An 18093-nucleotide genomic window follows, 5' to 3' on the forward strand; every position below is an offset into this window, starting at 1 on the left:
ATAAATTATATGAATGCTAAAAGCAGATTCTGTTTGATTTCTACTGCCGATTTGCCATCAGATTGCGCGCGCGCAGATCTTGCTCGATTTCTGCCGACAATCTGATCTCAAGTCATGTTAGCAGATCCTGCTCGATTTCTGCTACCAATCTGCCGTCAGATTGCGCGCGCGCAGATCCTGCTCGGTTTCTGCTGGCTATCTGCTATAATAATTCTATGCAAATCCTGCTCGGTTTCTGCTACTGATCTGCTGTCAAATTATGTCAGCAGGTTTTGTAACATTTCTGCTGACATTCTGCTATCATTATCTGATATAACAGACTTTGTATACAGTCTGGAATCTTTCTGCTGACAAAAATTTGTAGCAGACGTTTGGCAAAATCTGTTCGAACAGACTTGGCTATCTGGGGATTTTTAATATTGGCAGTAAATAACAAAACATAATTTTAATTTATATTGAAATTTTAAAATTTGCTCCTTGAAACATACGAAAAATATCCCTAACATATCCTATAAAAATCCTTAGGATGTTCCACAGGATCTCCCTGGATTCTCCAGAGGTTAATATATGGCTATCATTTACTCTTCCTCAGGACATCCAGAGGAGATCTCAGGATTACAATGGGATATCCTGAAGATATCCTACATGTATGTCCTGGATGCCCTTTGGACGTCTTAAGGACATCCTTGTGCTGTCTGGGGAACGTTCGATTCGCATTCGGCTCGATTCCCTCATGAAGCGGTACATCAAAGACAATTCGTGCGAGAAAAACGTTCAAAACGTTTCGCATTCGCTGTTCGTTCAGTGTTCGTTCGCTAAGTGTATACCCACCTATAGAAGAACAAGGACAGCACGCGATTGTCGCTCCTTATCTAAATTTATCTCTCAACGATCGCATCCGTGTGCTCAACGTATCGGAGTGTGCCTTCACAGGTACTACACACATACGCAATGAAAGAGAGACAAAGACGGCGCCAACATCTCTCTTTGTCAAGCAATCAGTGTACTACTACGATAGATTTTCGATAGAAAAGATCGAAAAGTGGATGTAGCACGGATATGAACCAAATGACCGACAGTATCGAAAAGTGGACGTAGCACGGACGATTGAAATATAGGAGATTTGATCGACAGTACCGAAAAGTGGATGTGGGTAAGTGTTTCCAATTCCTAAAAGTTGCTGCACAGCGCTGCTCTACGGCCTAGAAAAAGCGTCCCACGAAAATCGTCGGCATTGCCTCTCTCAGGCTTCTCTCTGGTATAGGGATATAGGAGCCATATTACCGAAAAAAATGGCGCTGTCTTGTGCTAGTGAGTTTGTTAGCATGCAGAATAATTTATAATCAAGCTAACTTATATTTCATTTTTTTTTATAATGATTAAGTTAGCATGATATTGCTTAATAATAAAATTAAATTTATGATTAAAAAATTTGGTAATTTTATGTATTGACAGAATTGACAAACATAACCTAAATTGACAAACATAACCTAAAAATACTTTGCCGGATATACCAATAAAAATTAAAAAGCATGATAAGAATATAATAATATAATATATAGAATAAATGGTTTTGATACATAAGAAGAGAATTTTACAAGACATAATTGAATTTATTATATTATAGATATTTTATTAGCATTAATATGTTTACACACACACACACACACGCACACACGCATATGTTATATATATATATAATGCAGATTTATAATATATTTTTATTTCATTTTTTGTATATTATTTTGATATTTGCAAAAGATTTATAATAAATAAATCAAAATGTCCAATATAGTAATATTTTATAAAGATTATTATAAGTTATTTTTGTAATTTACAGTTTCTAATGAAGTGCCAGAGCACCCAGTAGTATCCCCTGTTTCTGGATCGATATTTGAGAAACGTCTCGTTGAGAAATATGTGACTGAGAATGGAGTGGATCCTATCAATGGCAAAGAACTTACTATTGAACAGCTCATTGATATCAAAAGTATTTTTAAAAATGTTATTTATTTAACAAAATGTTAATGTGTAATAATCTTTTATGTGTGATTAAAATCTATTACTTGTTGCAGCAACTCCAATTGTCAAGCCTAAACCACCTAGCGCAACTTCCATTCCAGCGATATTAAAAATCCTGCAAGATGAATGGGATGCTGTTATGTTACATTCATTTACATTGCGACAACAACTTCAGACTGCGAGACAAGAATTGTCCCATGCATTGTACCAGCATGATGCAGCTTGTCGTGTCATTGCTAGATTGACAAAAGAAGTTACTGCTGCTAGAGAAGCTTTGGCCACTCTTAAACCACAGGCTGGAATTGTTCAGGCTGCTACAATACCACAACCTGTATGTTATTGTCATCACATTATTTTTTATTAAAATATTTCTTAAATCATAAATATTGATAATTCTAAGTAGCAAATATTTATATTATTTATTATATTTATATATATGTACACAAGTACGCGCGCGCGCACACACACACATATACACACACACAAATTTACCATAAATGTTAGATTGTATATTTCAGGAAATGTAAAAATTTTTCTAGCATATATTAATAATTGTAAGCATTCTTAGTTTTTGATTAATTTTTAATTTATAATTTATAATTAATTTTAAATTTGTTTTTTTCTTCAGGCTGTGGCAGTAGAAGCTGGTGGCACAGCAACCCAACCGATGGAACAAGCTGGTATCACCGAGGATGTGATTCAGAAACTGCAAGAACGAGCGACCGTTCTCACTCAGGAGCGAAAACGACGCGGACGCTCAGTGCCAGAGGATCTGATGCCTCAGGATAGTATTCGATCATTCCAGACCCTTGCGTCTCATCCTGTGAGAACTTTTTTTAACTTTTGATGTGTCTTCAAAAATTAATTAATAATTCACTATTAATCCGACTGCCATATAAATGACTGGAAAAAATTTTCATTCGTACTTTTGTATGTGTGTGTCATGTACGACTTTTAGGCTAATTCATCTTTTTGAATATCTTATTAGTAGACTCTTACTGACAATCCCTATATTTAAGCATTATATATATTTTTCATGTTCTAATTGTTTCATTTATATGACGATTATATATTTACAATTCCCACTTGGCAGTGTTAAATATTGTGTTTGACGAATATTATTTTTATTATTATTAATTAAACATGTAATTTTTCTAGGGACTGCATTCTGCCAGTGTACCTGGAATCTTGGCACTTGATATTCATGGTGCGGATACTAGCAAGATTCTGACGGGTGGTGCTGACAAGAATGCTACTGTTTTCAACAAGGACACTGAACAAGTGGTGGCAATTCTCAAAGGTCACACGAAGAAAGTAAGTAAATCTCATTTCATTGCTTTTTCAAGCGCATCTTAATTTCTTTTCATTATACTTACAGGTTACACGAGTTATTTATCATCCAGAGGAAGACGTAGTAATGACTGCATCACCCGATACTACGATTCGTGTATGGAACGTTGGTACTAGTCAGACGACCTTATTACTGAAGGCTCACGACGCTCCAGTAACTGGATTATCTCTGCATCCGACCGGCGATTATCTATTAAGCTCGTCTCTAGATCAGCATTGGGCCTTCTCGGACATACGCACCGGCAGATTATTGACTAAAGTATGTTTTGAGCAATTTTTGTACATACAATTATATTAAGTTGCTTCAAGTCTTAAACAAGAAAAAAAAAGGAAAAGACAGAATCATCAAAAATCTCGTTACTAGAAATAGGCATCTCTCGGTATGAAAAGGATATGTTTAAATTGTTTAAAGGTGGCAGGACAAACAGGACAACCGTTAACCACGGCGCAGTTTCATCCTGACGGTCTGATTTTCGGTACTGGCACAGCAGATTCTCAAGTGAAAATTTGGGACTTGAAAGAGCAATCTAACGTTGCAAATTTCCCGGGTCACACCGGACCGATCACAGCGATTAGTTTCTCCGAAAATGGGTATTACTTGGCGACCGCCGCGGAGGATTCGTGCGTTAAACTTTGGGATTTGCGCAAGCTAAAGAACTTTAAGACGTTGCAGTTAGAGGAATCTTACGAGGTGAAGGACATTTGCTTCGATCAAAGCGGAACTTATCTGGCTGTAGCAGGAACGGACGTGAGGTAAATTAATTATTCTTTCTCCCCCCTCTCTCTCTCTACAATGATAATAATAATGATTGAGAGAATTAATTATATATATATTGTATATTAACTAATAAAATACAGAATGTGTCTTATCTTTCTAAAAAAAATCTTACTATGTGTTAATAACAAGTATAGTACGAATATTTTAATAATAACTTAAATAATGCAATGTTATATTATCATTTAAGAATTAATTTGAATTAGCTCGCATGTTACAAATATACATGGTTATTTTTAGGATATATCTCTGTAAGCAGTGGCAGGAATTGAAAATTCTGAACGATCACACTGCAGCGGCTACTGGTGTTCGTTTCGGAAAACACGCGCAATATATTGCATCCACTAGCATGGATAGAACTTTGAAGCTCTATGGGTTGTCATAAACAAACAATTAGAAATATGTATGTTTCACATATTATTTAATATCACATATTCTAAATGTCTATCTAATGGGACCGATCAATCTTGACTTGATTTATTGAATTTCTTTTATATATAGTATACAGATACAGTAAAGTTCTCTTAAATTTGTTCCTATTAATTTTGGTATCGGTCCACATGTGCTTTCACAAACATTAATGTTGCACCCTTTCCTCATAATAGTTCACTGGATGATTGTGTATGCATTCATATTGATCTTTCACTTCATTTGACTGCTTGCAATGCAAGTATACAAAAATTAATGAAGCTCTACTCTGTATTGATGAAAAAAGTTGGTAAGGAAAATGTGTAATGAGATCTATTTTGAAATTCATATCTAAAGTAAATTTTGCAAATTATGAAGTTGTCACGGTTTTTTCTCTTTTTAAATAAGAAGTATATAGTTTATAGTTTTTTAACTATCTGAAGAATTTCCGAAATCCTTTAGACACAAGATTCAGAATATTGTATCATTATGTATTTTTACAATAATATATGGTTCTCACTTGTAAATTGAATGACATATGCAAGCATATAAAATAAAATCTGTTTTCAATTATTAAATCATACGTATGAGCGACTTTTGAAAAATAAATATTTTATATAATAATAAAAAATGTGTCTAATGTGTATTATCCACATGTTCCTTTTTAAAAACCTTTTATTTGTAAATGAATAAAAACAAAGTAAAAATAAAATATGTCGAGTTTGCGAGTATATATGTGTGTAAAAAAGTAATAAAAAAAACTTTCATGTTAAAATTAGTTAATTAGTTTTTTTTATCAAAGTAGTACTTAGATAAAACATTAAAAAAAAATAAATATGTGCATTTATTAAACAATCAAACTTTACTCGGGATCAACATCTCATCGATTTATCAAATGTTCAATTTCTTAATCGTTGTCTATATTGTTATTGAAAAATGGGAAACGCAGATCAGTATCTCTGAGATTCTCTTCGATCCATTTATTTGCCGCAACGTCAAGTTCCGGAGTAAACACGTCCTTCCATCCACCAATGCCACCCTTTCTGACAAAATATCCCTCTTCTATAATGCCACAAGCTCTCAATTCAGAATAGTTCACCATTGAATTGTTGCGAAAGTTTTTAATTTCCAAATAATTTGTTACTTTATCTATCTCTTCGTCGGTGTATGTTTTGCCCAAGAATTTTGCTACTTTCCTGATCGTTTTTGGAAAATCCTGGAAAAAATTTAAGACTATTTTTATATTCCATGTAAAAATCACATAATATACAGGGTATCCCATTTTAACAGTTCCAACCTTATAACTTTTCAGGATCAACGTTTGAAGGAAAACGACTCGGATAAAGTTGTAGGGAACAAAGGAGGCTATCTAATAGTAACCTTGGATTTGACATTAAACGTCATTTTCAAGGTCATTTGAAGGCCAACTTCCATTTTTTAAATGGAACCCCCTATTTTTCATTACATATTCTTGTAGCTTATTTCGAGAGCTTCCCAAAACACTATAATAAAGTATTTTTTTATTAAGTACTTTTTAAGTTATTTTATATTTTAATCTGACATATTTTGATATAAAAAATTAAATATCTTGTAAAATATTTAGTTTCCGATAATCTTACCGTAATACTTCTATGTACAGAATAATGAGACAAATCAATTACCATAAAAAATAATTGTTTTTAAGAAAATTATTTACAATGTATTTTTTTAACCAATTATTTGTTTTTTTTGGCACTAATCTCGAGATAAGATACAAGAATATGTAATAAAAAATAGGGGGTTCCATTTAAAAAACGGATGTTGACCTTCCAATGACCTTGAAAATGAATGTCAAATCCAAGGTCATTATTAGATAGCCCCCTTTGTTCCCTACAACTTTTATCTGAGTCGTTTTCCTTCAAACGTTGATCCTGAAAAGTTATGAGGGTGGAACTTTTAAGGGATACCCTGTATATACAGGATGTCCCAGATCATTTGGGACGATACTCGTGTGCAGATAGAGCAAACCAAACTGAGTCGAAAAGTCATCTTTCATTTTTTTTATAATGCTTAACAAAGGAGTTATTATTGAGTAAAATCTGGTCAATCAGCGCCGATCTTTAGCCAGGCACACGTCGGTGAGCCGCGCACCGTGAAGTATGCGCTGCCGCATACCATACTTTTATGTACAGAATAATGATACAAATCAATTAGTGCAAAAAAAAAAAAAAAAAAAAAAAAAAAAAAAAAAAAAAAGTTTAAAAAAAATACATCGTAAATAATTTATTTAAAAACTATTATTTTTTTATACTAATTGATTTGTATCATTATTCTGTACATAAAAGTATTACGGTAAGATTATCAAAAACTAACTATCTTATGAAATATTTAATTTTTTATATAAAAAAATGTCAGATTAAAATATAAAATAACTCAAAAAGTACTGAATAACAAAATAGTTTATTATAATGTTTTGGAAAGCTCTCGAGGCAAGCTACAAGAATACTAAATAAAAAATGGGGATTTCCATTAAAGATTTTAAAGTTGACCTTTACGTGACCTTCAAATGACTCAAGGTCAAACCAATGGTACCAACTTATGGCCCCCTCGAAATCAAACAACTTTTGTCTGAAACATTTTTCTCTTCCGGGCTTGGTTTTTGAGATATTCGACTGGATGCATTAAAATGGGCCACCCAGTATATATATATATATATATATATATATATATATATATATATATATGTATATATATATATATATATATACAAGGTGTCCGGTAAAGATTGTGCAAACGCTCATGAGCAAGTAGAGTACAGTAAACTGAACAGAAAAGTCCTGTAACATTTTTTTCTATAATACTTAATAAAGAAGTTATTATTGAATAAAGTCTGCCAATCAGTTCCGATCTTTAGCCGTGCGCCTGGTAGTGTGCGTGAGCGTTCCATCGCTACGGCGACGCAGACTACCAGGCGGGCGGCTCACTGATGTGCGTCCGGCTAAAAGTCGGTGCTGATTGACCAGACTTTATTCAATAATATCTCCTTTATTAAGCGTTATAGAAAAAAATGTTACAGAACTTTTCTGTTCAGTTTACTGTGCTCTACCCGCTCACGAGCGTTGGCACAATCTTTACCGGACATCCCTTCTCCCCCCCCCCCCCTCTCTCTCTCTCTCTCTCTCTCTCTCTCTCTCTCTATATATATATATATATATATATATATATATATATATATATATATATATATATATATATTAATGTATACATATATTAGGTTTAGAGAGTTTCAGTAGTAGTTAATAATGTATATTAGATGTAAATGTTTAAAATATATGTAAAACGCGCGTTTCAAAATGAAGATAGGATGTCCTTACACGTATCATTTCCTCATAAAATAAAAACAAAAGATTTTCATGATCTTTCAGGTTCCAGGCTTCTTTCAAATGTGCCCAATAAGGACTCCACGGTGCTGGAAAATTAAGAATTCCATCTCATATTCATCGACAGAAAATTATTCAACTAACAATAAGCTACAAATACATGAGAGGCAAATTTTTATTATTAGATAGCGAAATACATACATCGCGTGAAAATAGAGAAATTATATTTATACATTCGCAATTCTCTTAACTTATCACTCATTTGCCTGATATCTTGTGTAATATTAAATAATAAGAATATCTATGGTGCAATATAGAGATCACATATATAATTTTATTGTACTCACTAAGATCATTTTGGAAATAATCCCAGAAAGTGGGGAAGTCTCCAATGTATCCTTGCGTTTTAATCGATCGATTCAGATTATACCATGACACACCCACGTCTTTAGGATTGCGAGCTACGTAAACGACCTTTAAAAGAAATGCCATGAGGTAACAATTTTTGCTAAATTTCTCAATTTTTTGCAATTACATACTTTACAACCAATGTCTAAAAGTTCAGAAGGCAACATGCTGAATGGAAAATGCGTTTTAATAAATCTGGGCGATGTCATCGCGGCAACGATCTCATAACCAGGTTTAGCTATCTCCCGGCATAATTGCTCTCTCGTGGGATCGCCTTTATTGATTTCAAGAAACTCGCATGTCACTTCAGGATGATTAAATAGGCTGAATCTGAAAAATATGTATGTACAGATCAAATCTGAAAAATATGTATGTACAGATCAAATCTGATAAAAACATAAAAAAATATAAAATTTAACACACATATAACGCAATATATATATATATAGCATAATTTGACAAAATATAAAAAGATTATAAAATTATAAAATTATTATGGAGTTATTGTCTTAATCTTTTGCAAGATTATATAATGCATAAATATTAGTGCAAAGAGATAATATATCTTCTAAAGTTTTGTTGTTTAACTAGCAGAAGTAGTCTTTGATGTTATTTTGACCTAATTTGACGTCAAAATAACATCAAAATGGCTACTTTTGCTACCTTTTTTATTATTTCTCTAGGATTTCTGTTTTTTAGAATTATAATTAGAATAGAAACATCAAATAATTAGATAGAGATAAAATATAAAACAGACATTTAACAAGAAAATGTTCTCAACACATATTACATATTCGTACAAAATATATTAACACAAGACATATTATATAATAATACGGATAGGTGCATGAATATCACTTTGAATTATAGCATTTTCTAATTCTACTTCTCGATATAATTATTGATACATGGCTGTCATATAATGTAACGTGATATGGCGTAATTTACTTCATTCGTGATATTACATGCAATAATACAAACGCTAAACAATCTAATAGAACTCATCCTTTTCGTTACGATGATCAAAAATGGACAAAATAAATGAATTAAAAACAAATTTAAAATAATGAGATATTTATGATATGTGTTTACGTGAGAAATATACGCGAGTGTATTTATTAATCATTTATATTTATGCTATACAAAACCATATTTTTGTCACCACATACTCAAGAAAGGGAAATCTCTCGGCAAGTAATTTTTTTCCCGCCGTCACAAAGTCCAAATTATTGGATAGCAGCCAAACCATTTCTTGTGTCAACGTAGTACCTGAATATACAAATAATTTTTCATTTCCTTTATCTTATTTGTCAAACAATATTAACAAAATATTTAATTTAAAAAGATAGCATATATTATAGTTACGAAAAACTAAAAAATTAATAAAAAAGATATTTAAAAGCACATAATCGCAAAAAATTGAACAGATGCTTGAGAAATATTGAGATGTTAATTAAAAGATATTATAAGAAATCGGAACTTTTTAATTAAAACATATTTGTAAAGTTAAATATCTTTGCAATGTCTTTCTTTTGACATTTTTATTATTTGAAATTGATATTTCTAATGTGACAATATATATTTTAGATATATTGTCACATTAGAAATATCAATTTCAAATAATAAAAATGTCAAAAAAAGACATTGCAAAGATATTTAACTTATATATATATATTTGATTTTCTGTCAAAACGGCTTATCTGCGGCGCATTTATTGGCAAAATTGGCTTGTTTTGCTGTCCTTTATAACTACTTGAAGTTTGTCGGTTTAATATAAATATATATAAATGTGTATATGTATAAATATATATAAATGTGTATATATATATATATATATATATATGTGTGTATATATATATATATATATATATATATATATATATATATATATATTTATATATATTTATATTAAACCTACAAACTTCAGGTGGTTATAAAGAACAGCAAAACAAGCCAATTTTGCCAATAAATGCGCCACAAATAAGCCGTTTTGACAGAAAATCAAAGACTAACAAGGAAACTTCGCAAACCCGAAAATTCTGTTTTTGATGAGACTTTACACATATGTTGGAGTGAGGGGGGGGGGGAGATAAATAGATGTATTTAGAAATTTCCAGTTGCGGTCCAAAAACGATTCTAAAGGGTTAAATCATTCCTCATATACAGAGCGGCTTTTTGCTTTTCTCGATATATCTCGCAAATTATTCGAAATATCAAAAATGTTTTATACAAAAGTTTCTTAACAAAAATACCTCTATTTAACCACTTAATAAAATTTTTAAAAAATAATTATTTTTAAAGATTTTTGCCTTTGTTATTTTTGATTCCTGTGCCAAAAACATACCAAAACACTCATTTGCAGACTTGGGTTTATTGATCAAATTGGCTTGTTTTGGTGTTTTTTTATAACCACATGAAGTTTGTCGGTCTAATTCTGGGTCATCCTGTATATATAATCAACAAATCATTCACAATTATAGCTCACAAGTCATAATTGCATTCATTACATTCAGTTCTGTACCAATCGATATATATATATATCTATATATATATATATATATCGATTAATGAATGCAATTATGACTTTACCTGATCTCGGATATGAAGCAACCCAGATATCATCCGGCCTGATTTTGAAGTTGTAGAAACCAATGCCCTGCTGTATGAATCTCATAGGGAAAAAATATTGTTTTGGGCCTACTAAGACCCAGCCAGTCCTCTCGCCTTTGAACATCTTCAACATTTCTTTCGTCTTCATCTCAGGCAAAAGCTCATATTCTGGAATCTTCTGAGACATCTTCGTCTTCTATTTCTTTCAATTTTTGATCCAATTTTTTAAGGTTATATGTAATTAGCTATAATGTTTCATACAATTGCAATTAATGATAAATCGATGAAAACTTTGATAATTATATGGCATGCACGATTATCAAGAATCTCCGAATTCAATATGTCAACTCGTGAGAAGACACGATCAACTTCCTTATTTTTGTTTTCCGCTTCAGCGAGATATATATTCTTTCACATTGATTATCGTTTCTCATTATTTTTCAATTACTATTAACAGAGAGAAGTCTGAGAAAGGCAATGCTGGCGATTTTCGTGGGACGCTTTTTCTAGGCTAAAGTCACTAGATTGACAAAGTACCGCGATCATCCGCCATTTTGGCTCCAACACGCGGCTCATTCAAATTATATATTTGCATGAATGTATTTTATGAATAAAAAGAAAAACCGTAAATTATATAAATCAATATTTTTATTTATGCTTTATATTGCTTACATATGCTTTTATAGCAACGCTTCTACTATTGTTAGTATTTTTTATAACATTAATAGTTTCCTTTTTTGGGGAAAAGTGGATGCATGCTGTAACAAATGTTTTTATAAGTTTATAAATAATACAAATTTCAAATAATCGCGGGATAATAAGAGCCAGAACGCGGATAGTAGTGCGTTAATTTCATAGAAAAATAAGTTTTCTATGAAACTGAATATGTGCACAGGGCACGAAATTTACTTGGTGCTATCCAGGGGGGTAAAGGAGGGTTTATTATATATCTTGAATTGAGATTATTTTTAAAAAAAATCTTGGTATAGCACCAAGTAAATTTCGTGCCCTGTGCACATATTCAATTTCATAGAAAACTTATTTTTCTATGAAACTAACGCACTACTATCCGCGTTCTGGCTCTTATTAGACCGCGATTATTTGAAATTTGTAATGTCACATGAGAGCCTAATTTCTTAAAATTTGTTTATAAATAATGTTGTGGCACGATGGAATAAAGCTTGTAGGACAATCTTGTAAAAACATTTGCACAAACTGTATAACTTGTAACTTATTTGAAATTAACTTCGTTTCATTTTTCCTAAATAATAACTCACATTTATATATAATGTTATATATATCCATAGTTGGAAATGTTAAAATATTTTCCTTATACTCTTTAAGTCTAGAGAAAAAACTTATATTATTATTATTATTATTTGAATCACTCATACAATTAGTTACAAGACTATTAAAACAATGATCGCAATTTTTAAAGTTTTTCTTGAGCTTATATAATAACGCACCTGTTAAATGATACAAAGCTGTTTGTATTACATCGCTTAAATCTGCCTCATCTCCAAGTAATGGATCATATATTTCTGTATTCAATAAATCGTCTTTAATACTCTGCTGGCATTGTACTTCTGAAGAGGTATTTTTTAGGTCACAATTTTTTATTTCGTTACAATATTGAACGATATGATCTGAGTCAATAGTCGAATAATTGCTATGATTAATATTAGCTTGGAACTGTGATAAACAAACAAGTCTGAACAAATGTTTGAATTCACATGCATCTGGTACAGATTTTCTTGCTCGAATTACGGAAAATAGATTTTCTAAGGCATCTTGCGTAAACCTTCCTAATGATAAAAACTTAAAATTTTCTTTCTCTAAATATTCTACTTGTAAATCTAAAGCAGTCTGTGTGCAAAGTATTAAGCCACTTTGAAATGGTTTCCATTTTCCATCTCTGTTATTCCTCTAACAATCTCTATAAAATCTTTAAGAAATGTGATACTATCTTTGTAAACATTTTCATCAAGATGTGATAATGCAAGCTTTTGATATCGACTAGTCATAATTTTAAACCATTTATACATAATTTTAAGAAACCAGGCAGTGGTTCTATGTATATTTGCAATACGTCCATTGGCTATATGATACAATACAGCTGCAGCAACACTATTGTTTAATAATGCTACACAAGGCGACATTCATTTTATCGAAATATGAGATGGATTAATAGCTTTTTCTTTCAGAGATGGACACAATTTCAATGAATCTTTTTTGTCTAAATTATATAGTTCGCGAATGGGTTCCAAATAAAATTTATTTGGAACGATGATTTTGCACGCTGTTAACAAGCACGCAACGTTTTTATACACATGAACTGAATCTGGCATAATAAATAATTTTTCTTCATTATTGCATGGATGTGCAGTATAATTATTGATTTTACAATATTTACCAACTGTGATATTCATGATTTTCCACCAACTCCTATTTTGCGGTCCCATATCGGAAATGACTGCTTTTATTTTTAACCCAATATCATTTGCTTGTTGAATAATTACTGTAATTATTTGAACGATTTCTTGTGAACAAAATGAATTTGCTAAATTTATACGCTATAGTTTGCTTCCACTTCGAGGAAATGCCGCATAGCATGAAAACAGGCATACGTTGCTTATAGATGAGAGCTGTCAAATCCGCCTGACAGTTTCATTGTTGGCCGGCCCACAACTGAAGTAATGGAATGATCGTATTGTAAGCCAAGGTTTTATAGACATTTCGTCTAAAACAAGTACTGCATGTTTTTCTTTAGAGTTGAACGTTTGTACCTGAAATGAAATTAGAAAGCACCATAAGCAAATAATTAAAATTAAAAATAGTTACTATAAATAGAAGTAAAATCACAAAAACAAAAATGATATTAACTTTCATTTTTAATACATGCAGGAAATTTTGCAAAATACTTGGCTTACATTTTAAGCCTTGTATATGATGTTGTATAGTTCGAATGCTCGGATAAGACAAATTTTGTCGACGCATCTCCTCATATCCCAGCAAACACAGATACATAACTGTAACATTGCCATAATGAAACGGAATGTAACAAGTAATATAACGTATTTGTTACATGTAACATTCACGTTAGTTGTAATTTCCCACTCATATAAAATTGCAGTTATATAACAGGAATATAACATGTTACTAAAATGTTATATGATTGTTACAATCATATAATAGTTGATCCAAGTAGCAAATTGACGTCACAATGACAGTAAATTTTGGTCACAAAATGACCAATTAAAATCCTAAATTAGGTCTCATGAGACTCGAAAATTACGTCACTATGTCACATCCACGGGTCATCATCTTTTGACGTTTGTTTGGCAGCAGAACTAAGACTAATTACAATAGTAATATAACACATATTAATGTGATATATATTATAGGTAAATTTAAATAATTTAATTTATAAAATTAAAGATTTTATTTATATAGAAGTTAATTTCTGTTTTATATTTTAAGCAAATAATAACAAACAATTTTAACTTATTCAGATAGAAATTGTCCGAATAAATTAAAATCGGATATTATCTGTTCGATTTTCCAAAAATCAGTTCAATATCTGAATTTCATGGTACGGGAATCGTATCAGAGATTGAATTGATAAAAATAATTACAATGTTATTAGCCGCATTTTGCAGGCTTTATATATGCTCATGACAAAAATTTAAATACGGGTATAGGTAACGAATAGCGCGCCGCATGGCGGTAAGCAAATGAACTATAATCCCAATATTAGTTACAACAGGACTTTATTTGGATGATCATACGATGTCTTCAAAATTACATCTTTGGCTAATCTAAGAAATGAGGTCTTTTAAACGTCAATTATTAGTTTCCGACATTATAGACCAAAAATAAATGTCATTATGTCGTCTTTTAACGTTACTCTGTTACTTGGGCTGTTACATTATACATATATTACTCCCATGTTACATTGCAGTTATATTCTAATGTTATATTGCATAAATAAAAGACAGTTATATAATCTCAATATAAATTAGGTATAACAAATGTTACATTAAATGTTACTCCCATGTTACATAACAGTTATATTCTGGTGTTATATTGCATAAATAAGAGACAGTTATATAATCCCAATATAAATTAGACATAACAACTGTTACATTACATGTTATTTCCATGTTATATAGCAGTTATATTCTGTGTTTGCTGGGTTCCTTTTTGTCCACAGGTCACATACAATTTCAATGCTTTATTAATAGTCTCAATAGACTACGATGCTCCTCTTCGTGTGTTATTTGCGATAAATTTCATTTGATCTTTCGTAAATACTTTATTAAATTTTACATTTTTTTTCGTAACCTTTTTTCAATTGACAATTGAGCCGCAATGTCTTTTTCAACGTTATCTTTAAATGCTTTATCTGTTGTTCTTTTCCAATAATTGCATTTGATGCAGTGTCTCTTAATATGTCCACATTGTTTGCTTCAGTATCGGTTGCTTCAGCATTGATTGTTTCAACATTGATTGCTTCAGGATTGATTGTTTCAGCATTGATTGTTTCAGTATATTCATCTACACATATTAATTTCCATTCAAGTAAATTACATTACAGTAATACATGACATTATAAGAAAACAACTCAAGTCTGCATCGCTTTCTTATAGTATGAGTATTATTGTATTGTGTAAAACTTACGAGATTCTAAATCCTGGATATGATTGGAATATGTTGCTTTCTTAGCCATATCTCTCTCTTCATCCTTTTCTTTCTCTGCTTTACGTTTCTTTAATAAATTTGGTATCGCATTTGGGCGGAGCAGTTTTTTTTCATCTTGTCGAGCTTGTTTATATTGTCCGTCGTCAAAGTGCACCTGTCATATTTATTAATAATTATTATTGCAATACACAATGTTTCACACACGATTATAACTCATTAACTATACCTCACAAATAACAGCCCTTGCTGACAATGTATTTTTGCCAATAAATTTTAGCCATTCTTCGCGTCTTCTGTTATTCTCGCCTATTGGGATACGAAATAAACGAAAACCTTTTTCGCATCGATTTTTGCAACCCTCTATGCAATAACCTGGCATGTTTTTCGAAATCGTTATATTTTTGTCACAAACGCTTCTCAGGTTCCACACAACATCTCAGGCACCGACGAGATATCATTAAAGACCGGTGGTCTTATGGGATTTAGTGTGACTGGAAAAAAAACTCGCTGCGCGTTATTTTAATCATGTCTGTGTAGTTACATTGCGTACTGCCAAAATCACTCTAAAGCGACCAATAACGCAGATCTGTCAGCTACCGATATCAAGTGACACTGGCTCTTAAATTAATTTGCGTTTTCTTTATGCGTTAATCATTAGGTTCGGGTTTAATTATCGTCACGCTCTGTGTATATCCATATATCTATTATAAAAACGCCTATGTAAATAACTCTATGCTAAGATTTACTGATTATATTAACACATTTATTTCGATTGAATTACCATCGATCTTTATCTGTACTCTTCTCCTATTACTGTATGTTTAAAATTTTGCTGCAGAGCTCTTTGGACCGTCTGATCGAGAATTATCATTAAGATGCTGTGTATCGATTATGTTGGTAGGACTTAACCAGTTATTTCGTAACCTACCCGGTATACGAGGCGAACGGGATGTTCGAGAAAGTAGAAGTTTCATGAATTATATTATTTATTTTGCTTCTCGAATGTTCTAAAGCAAGACGTTACGTTCGAGGCCTTATTTTCATTCCGTTTTTATGGTTTCTTGGTATCGTTCGATTCTGACAAACACCTCGTTGTCGATAGCCAATTGGCTTTCAGAATCGAACGATCAAAATTCTGTTTGTTGTGGTACACGTATTGACCGGGCCTATTGTTCGTGGGTCGAAAAGAAGGGCTTTTAGTCAAGACACTGTATCGCAAGCCTTCACCGGGAGCACACCGAAAGTCGAACGCTCATATCATTATAATTAGATCGATAATTCGCGTGTCTGATTCGATCTTGCTGTCGCGTGCGATTATCTAAGACGGTCCGGGAGTTGGTGTCGAAAGGAATAAACACTTTTCCACAAACTAACTTCGCTCAAATCATTTACGTCTTGTCTCTCCGATCGGCGAAACAAATAAATTCGGTTAATGTGGACGGGTAAATCGAAGGCGCGGCTACATTGCTCGTATACATATTGTAAGATGGAAGTTACATTAAGAGCACCCGTTATCAAACATGCGGTTAGAACACCCGTTAGGTCTAAGATCCGTTCGAGTTCGAGATATGTCGGGCCGACAAGAGCGAATAGGGTCACGCCACGAGGCATATCGATAGATATCGAACTATGAGGGAGACGTCGAGGGAGAAGTCGAGTATAAAACGGCGTAGCTCAGCGAACACAGAGAGAGAGATCTTGAAGAATCTGAAAGTAGTTGTCGAGTTAGTAAAATGCAAATAGCAAAGTTCTATCGGTTCGGACTGTATTCTCTTACCAATAAATAAAGTATATCTATTAATCTTACAATATTGTATATATATATAATATTTATTTTTAAAAATATTTTAAGACAAAATTGGATACTTGTAGAAATACAGAAGGACACTTTTGAGATCTTATTTTTATGAATATAGAATATTTTATAATACTGTATACATCGCTGTTATATGTAGGTATGTATGTATGTCTTTATTGACTGCCCAATGGGGTTGCAATTTTATACTCTTACACTTTACAAATTTCCAAATATATTTCATTTTCATACATTTCCGCTCTTACAACTAACGCTCCTACACCTAACCTAACGCTTTACACAACGCTTTTACTACACCGCTTTCCTTTCCCCTCTCTCTTGCTCTTCCCCTTTGCTCCTCACGCTCCCTTTCCTCCTTCATCCTTATTCCTAACCCTCTTTTTGTCTCCTTCCTATTCCCCTCCTTTTTATCCTTCTTTCCTTCTCTGTCATTCCTCCTTCTCTTCTATAAAGAGGTATATGGTGGGGGTGGGATGAGATCCGAGCGGAATTGAACCTGGGACATGGCACTTGTCAGCCCGCGACTCAACACTCTAAGCCACTCATCGCCCCTGTTATATGTAGGTACAATATATAGAAAAAATATTTTCAAATATATCTATACAAGTTTGTTCCTTATCTATACATTTATTATTAAATTAAAG

General features: G+C 32.2%; 2 protein-coding genes and 1 pseudogene across 5 annotated transcripts; 1 reads left to right on the top strand and 2 right to left on the bottom strand.

The window, feature by feature from the left end:
* The first annotated feature begins 1254 nt into the window (after nucleotides 1-1254).
* Nucleotides 1255-5085, top strand: Prp19 (pre-mRNA processing factor 19). Of its 2 annotated transcripts, none has more exons than XM_070310511.1 (8): nucleotides 1255-1311; nucleotides 1841-1990; nucleotides 2076-2353; nucleotides 2651-2845; nucleotides 3181-3336; nucleotides 3401-3631; nucleotides 3785-4125; nucleotides 4388-5085. In XM_070310511.1, the coding sequence occupies exons 1-8, from the start codon at nucleotides 1293-1295 to the stop codon at nucleotides 4530-4532; spliced, it is 1515 nt and encodes a 504-aa protein (XP_070166612.1). In that variant the 5' UTR covers nucleotides 1255-1292; the 3' UTR covers nucleotides 4533-5085. The 2 variants fall into 2 exon arrangements, with proteins under 2 accessions (XP_070166612.1, XP_070166611.1); XM_070310510.1 differs by lacking the exon at nucleotides 1255-1311 and adding an exon at nucleotides 1354-1435.
* On the bottom strand, nucleotides 4211-11376 carry LOC138941132 (sulfotransferase 4A1). Of its 3 annotated transcripts, XM_070310513.1 has the most exons (7): nucleotides 10912-11028; nucleotides 10667-10766; nucleotides 9492-9591; nucleotides 8454-8652; nucleotides 8262-8388; nucleotides 7909-8003; nucleotides 4211-5771 (listed from the first exon to the last, which is right to left on the bottom strand). In XM_070310513.1, exons 1-7 carry the CDS (start codon nucleotides 10942-10944, stop codon nucleotides 5463-5465), a joined length of 963 nt encoding a protein of 320 aa, XP_070166614.1. In that variant the 5' UTR covers nucleotides 10945-11028; the 3' UTR covers nucleotides 4211-5462. The 3 variants fall into 3 exon arrangements, with proteins under 3 accessions (XP_070166614.1, XP_070166613.1, XP_070166615.1); XM_070310512.1 differs by lacking the exon at nucleotides 10667-10766 and having other exon boundaries at nucleotides 10912-11376; XM_070310514.1 differs by lacking the exon at nucleotides 10912-11028 and having other exon boundaries at nucleotides 10632-10720.
* Nucleotides 11377-13128: 1752 nt separating this feature from the next.
* LOC138941133 (uncharacterized) lies at nucleotides 13129-17132 on the bottom strand (annotated as a pseudogene).
* Between the last annotated feature and the right edge of the window lie 961 nt (nucleotides 17133-18093).

The sequence above is a fragment of the Polyergus mexicanus genome, unplaced genomic scaffold (genome assembly GCF_030449975.1).
Source record: "Polyergus mexicanus isolate NDT 795.1 unplaced genomic scaffold, iyPolMexi1.0 SCAF_18, whole genome shotgun sequence".
Lineage (NCBI taxonomy): Eukaryota > Metazoa > Arthropoda > Insecta > Hymenoptera > Formicidae > Polyergus > Polyergus mexicanus.

What these genes read in the sequence shown, in the direction of transcription:
- Prp19 (XM_070310510.1), top strand. Translation starts at nt 1,390, where the DNA reads ATGATATTGCTTAATAATAAAATTAAATTTATGATTAAAAAATTTG. An exon ending in CTGCTACAATACCACAACCT is followed by an intron (nt 2,354 to 2,650) that starts GTATGTTATTGT and finishes TTTTTTCTTCAG; the next exon opens with GCTGTGGCAGTAGAAGCTGG. An exon ending in GTAGCAGGAACGGACGTGAG is followed by an intron (nt 4,126 to 4,387) that starts GTAAATTAATTA and finishes GGTTATTTTTAG; the next exon opens with GATATATCTCTGTAAGCAGT.
- LOC138941132 (XM_070310512.1), bottom strand. Translation starts at nt 11,119, where the DNA reads ATGTCTCAGAAGATTCCAGAATATGAGCTTTTGCCTGAGATGAAGACG. An exon ending in TTATTTCCAAAATGATCTTA is followed by an intron (nt 8,004 to 8,261) that starts GTGAGTACAATA and finishes TTAATTTTCCAG; the next exon opens with CACCGTGGAGTCCTTATTGG. An exon ending in TTTATGAGGAAATGATACGT is followed by an intron (nt 5,772 to 7,908) that starts GTAAGGACATCC and finishes AATTTTTTCCAG; the next exon opens with GATTTTCCAAAAACGATCAG.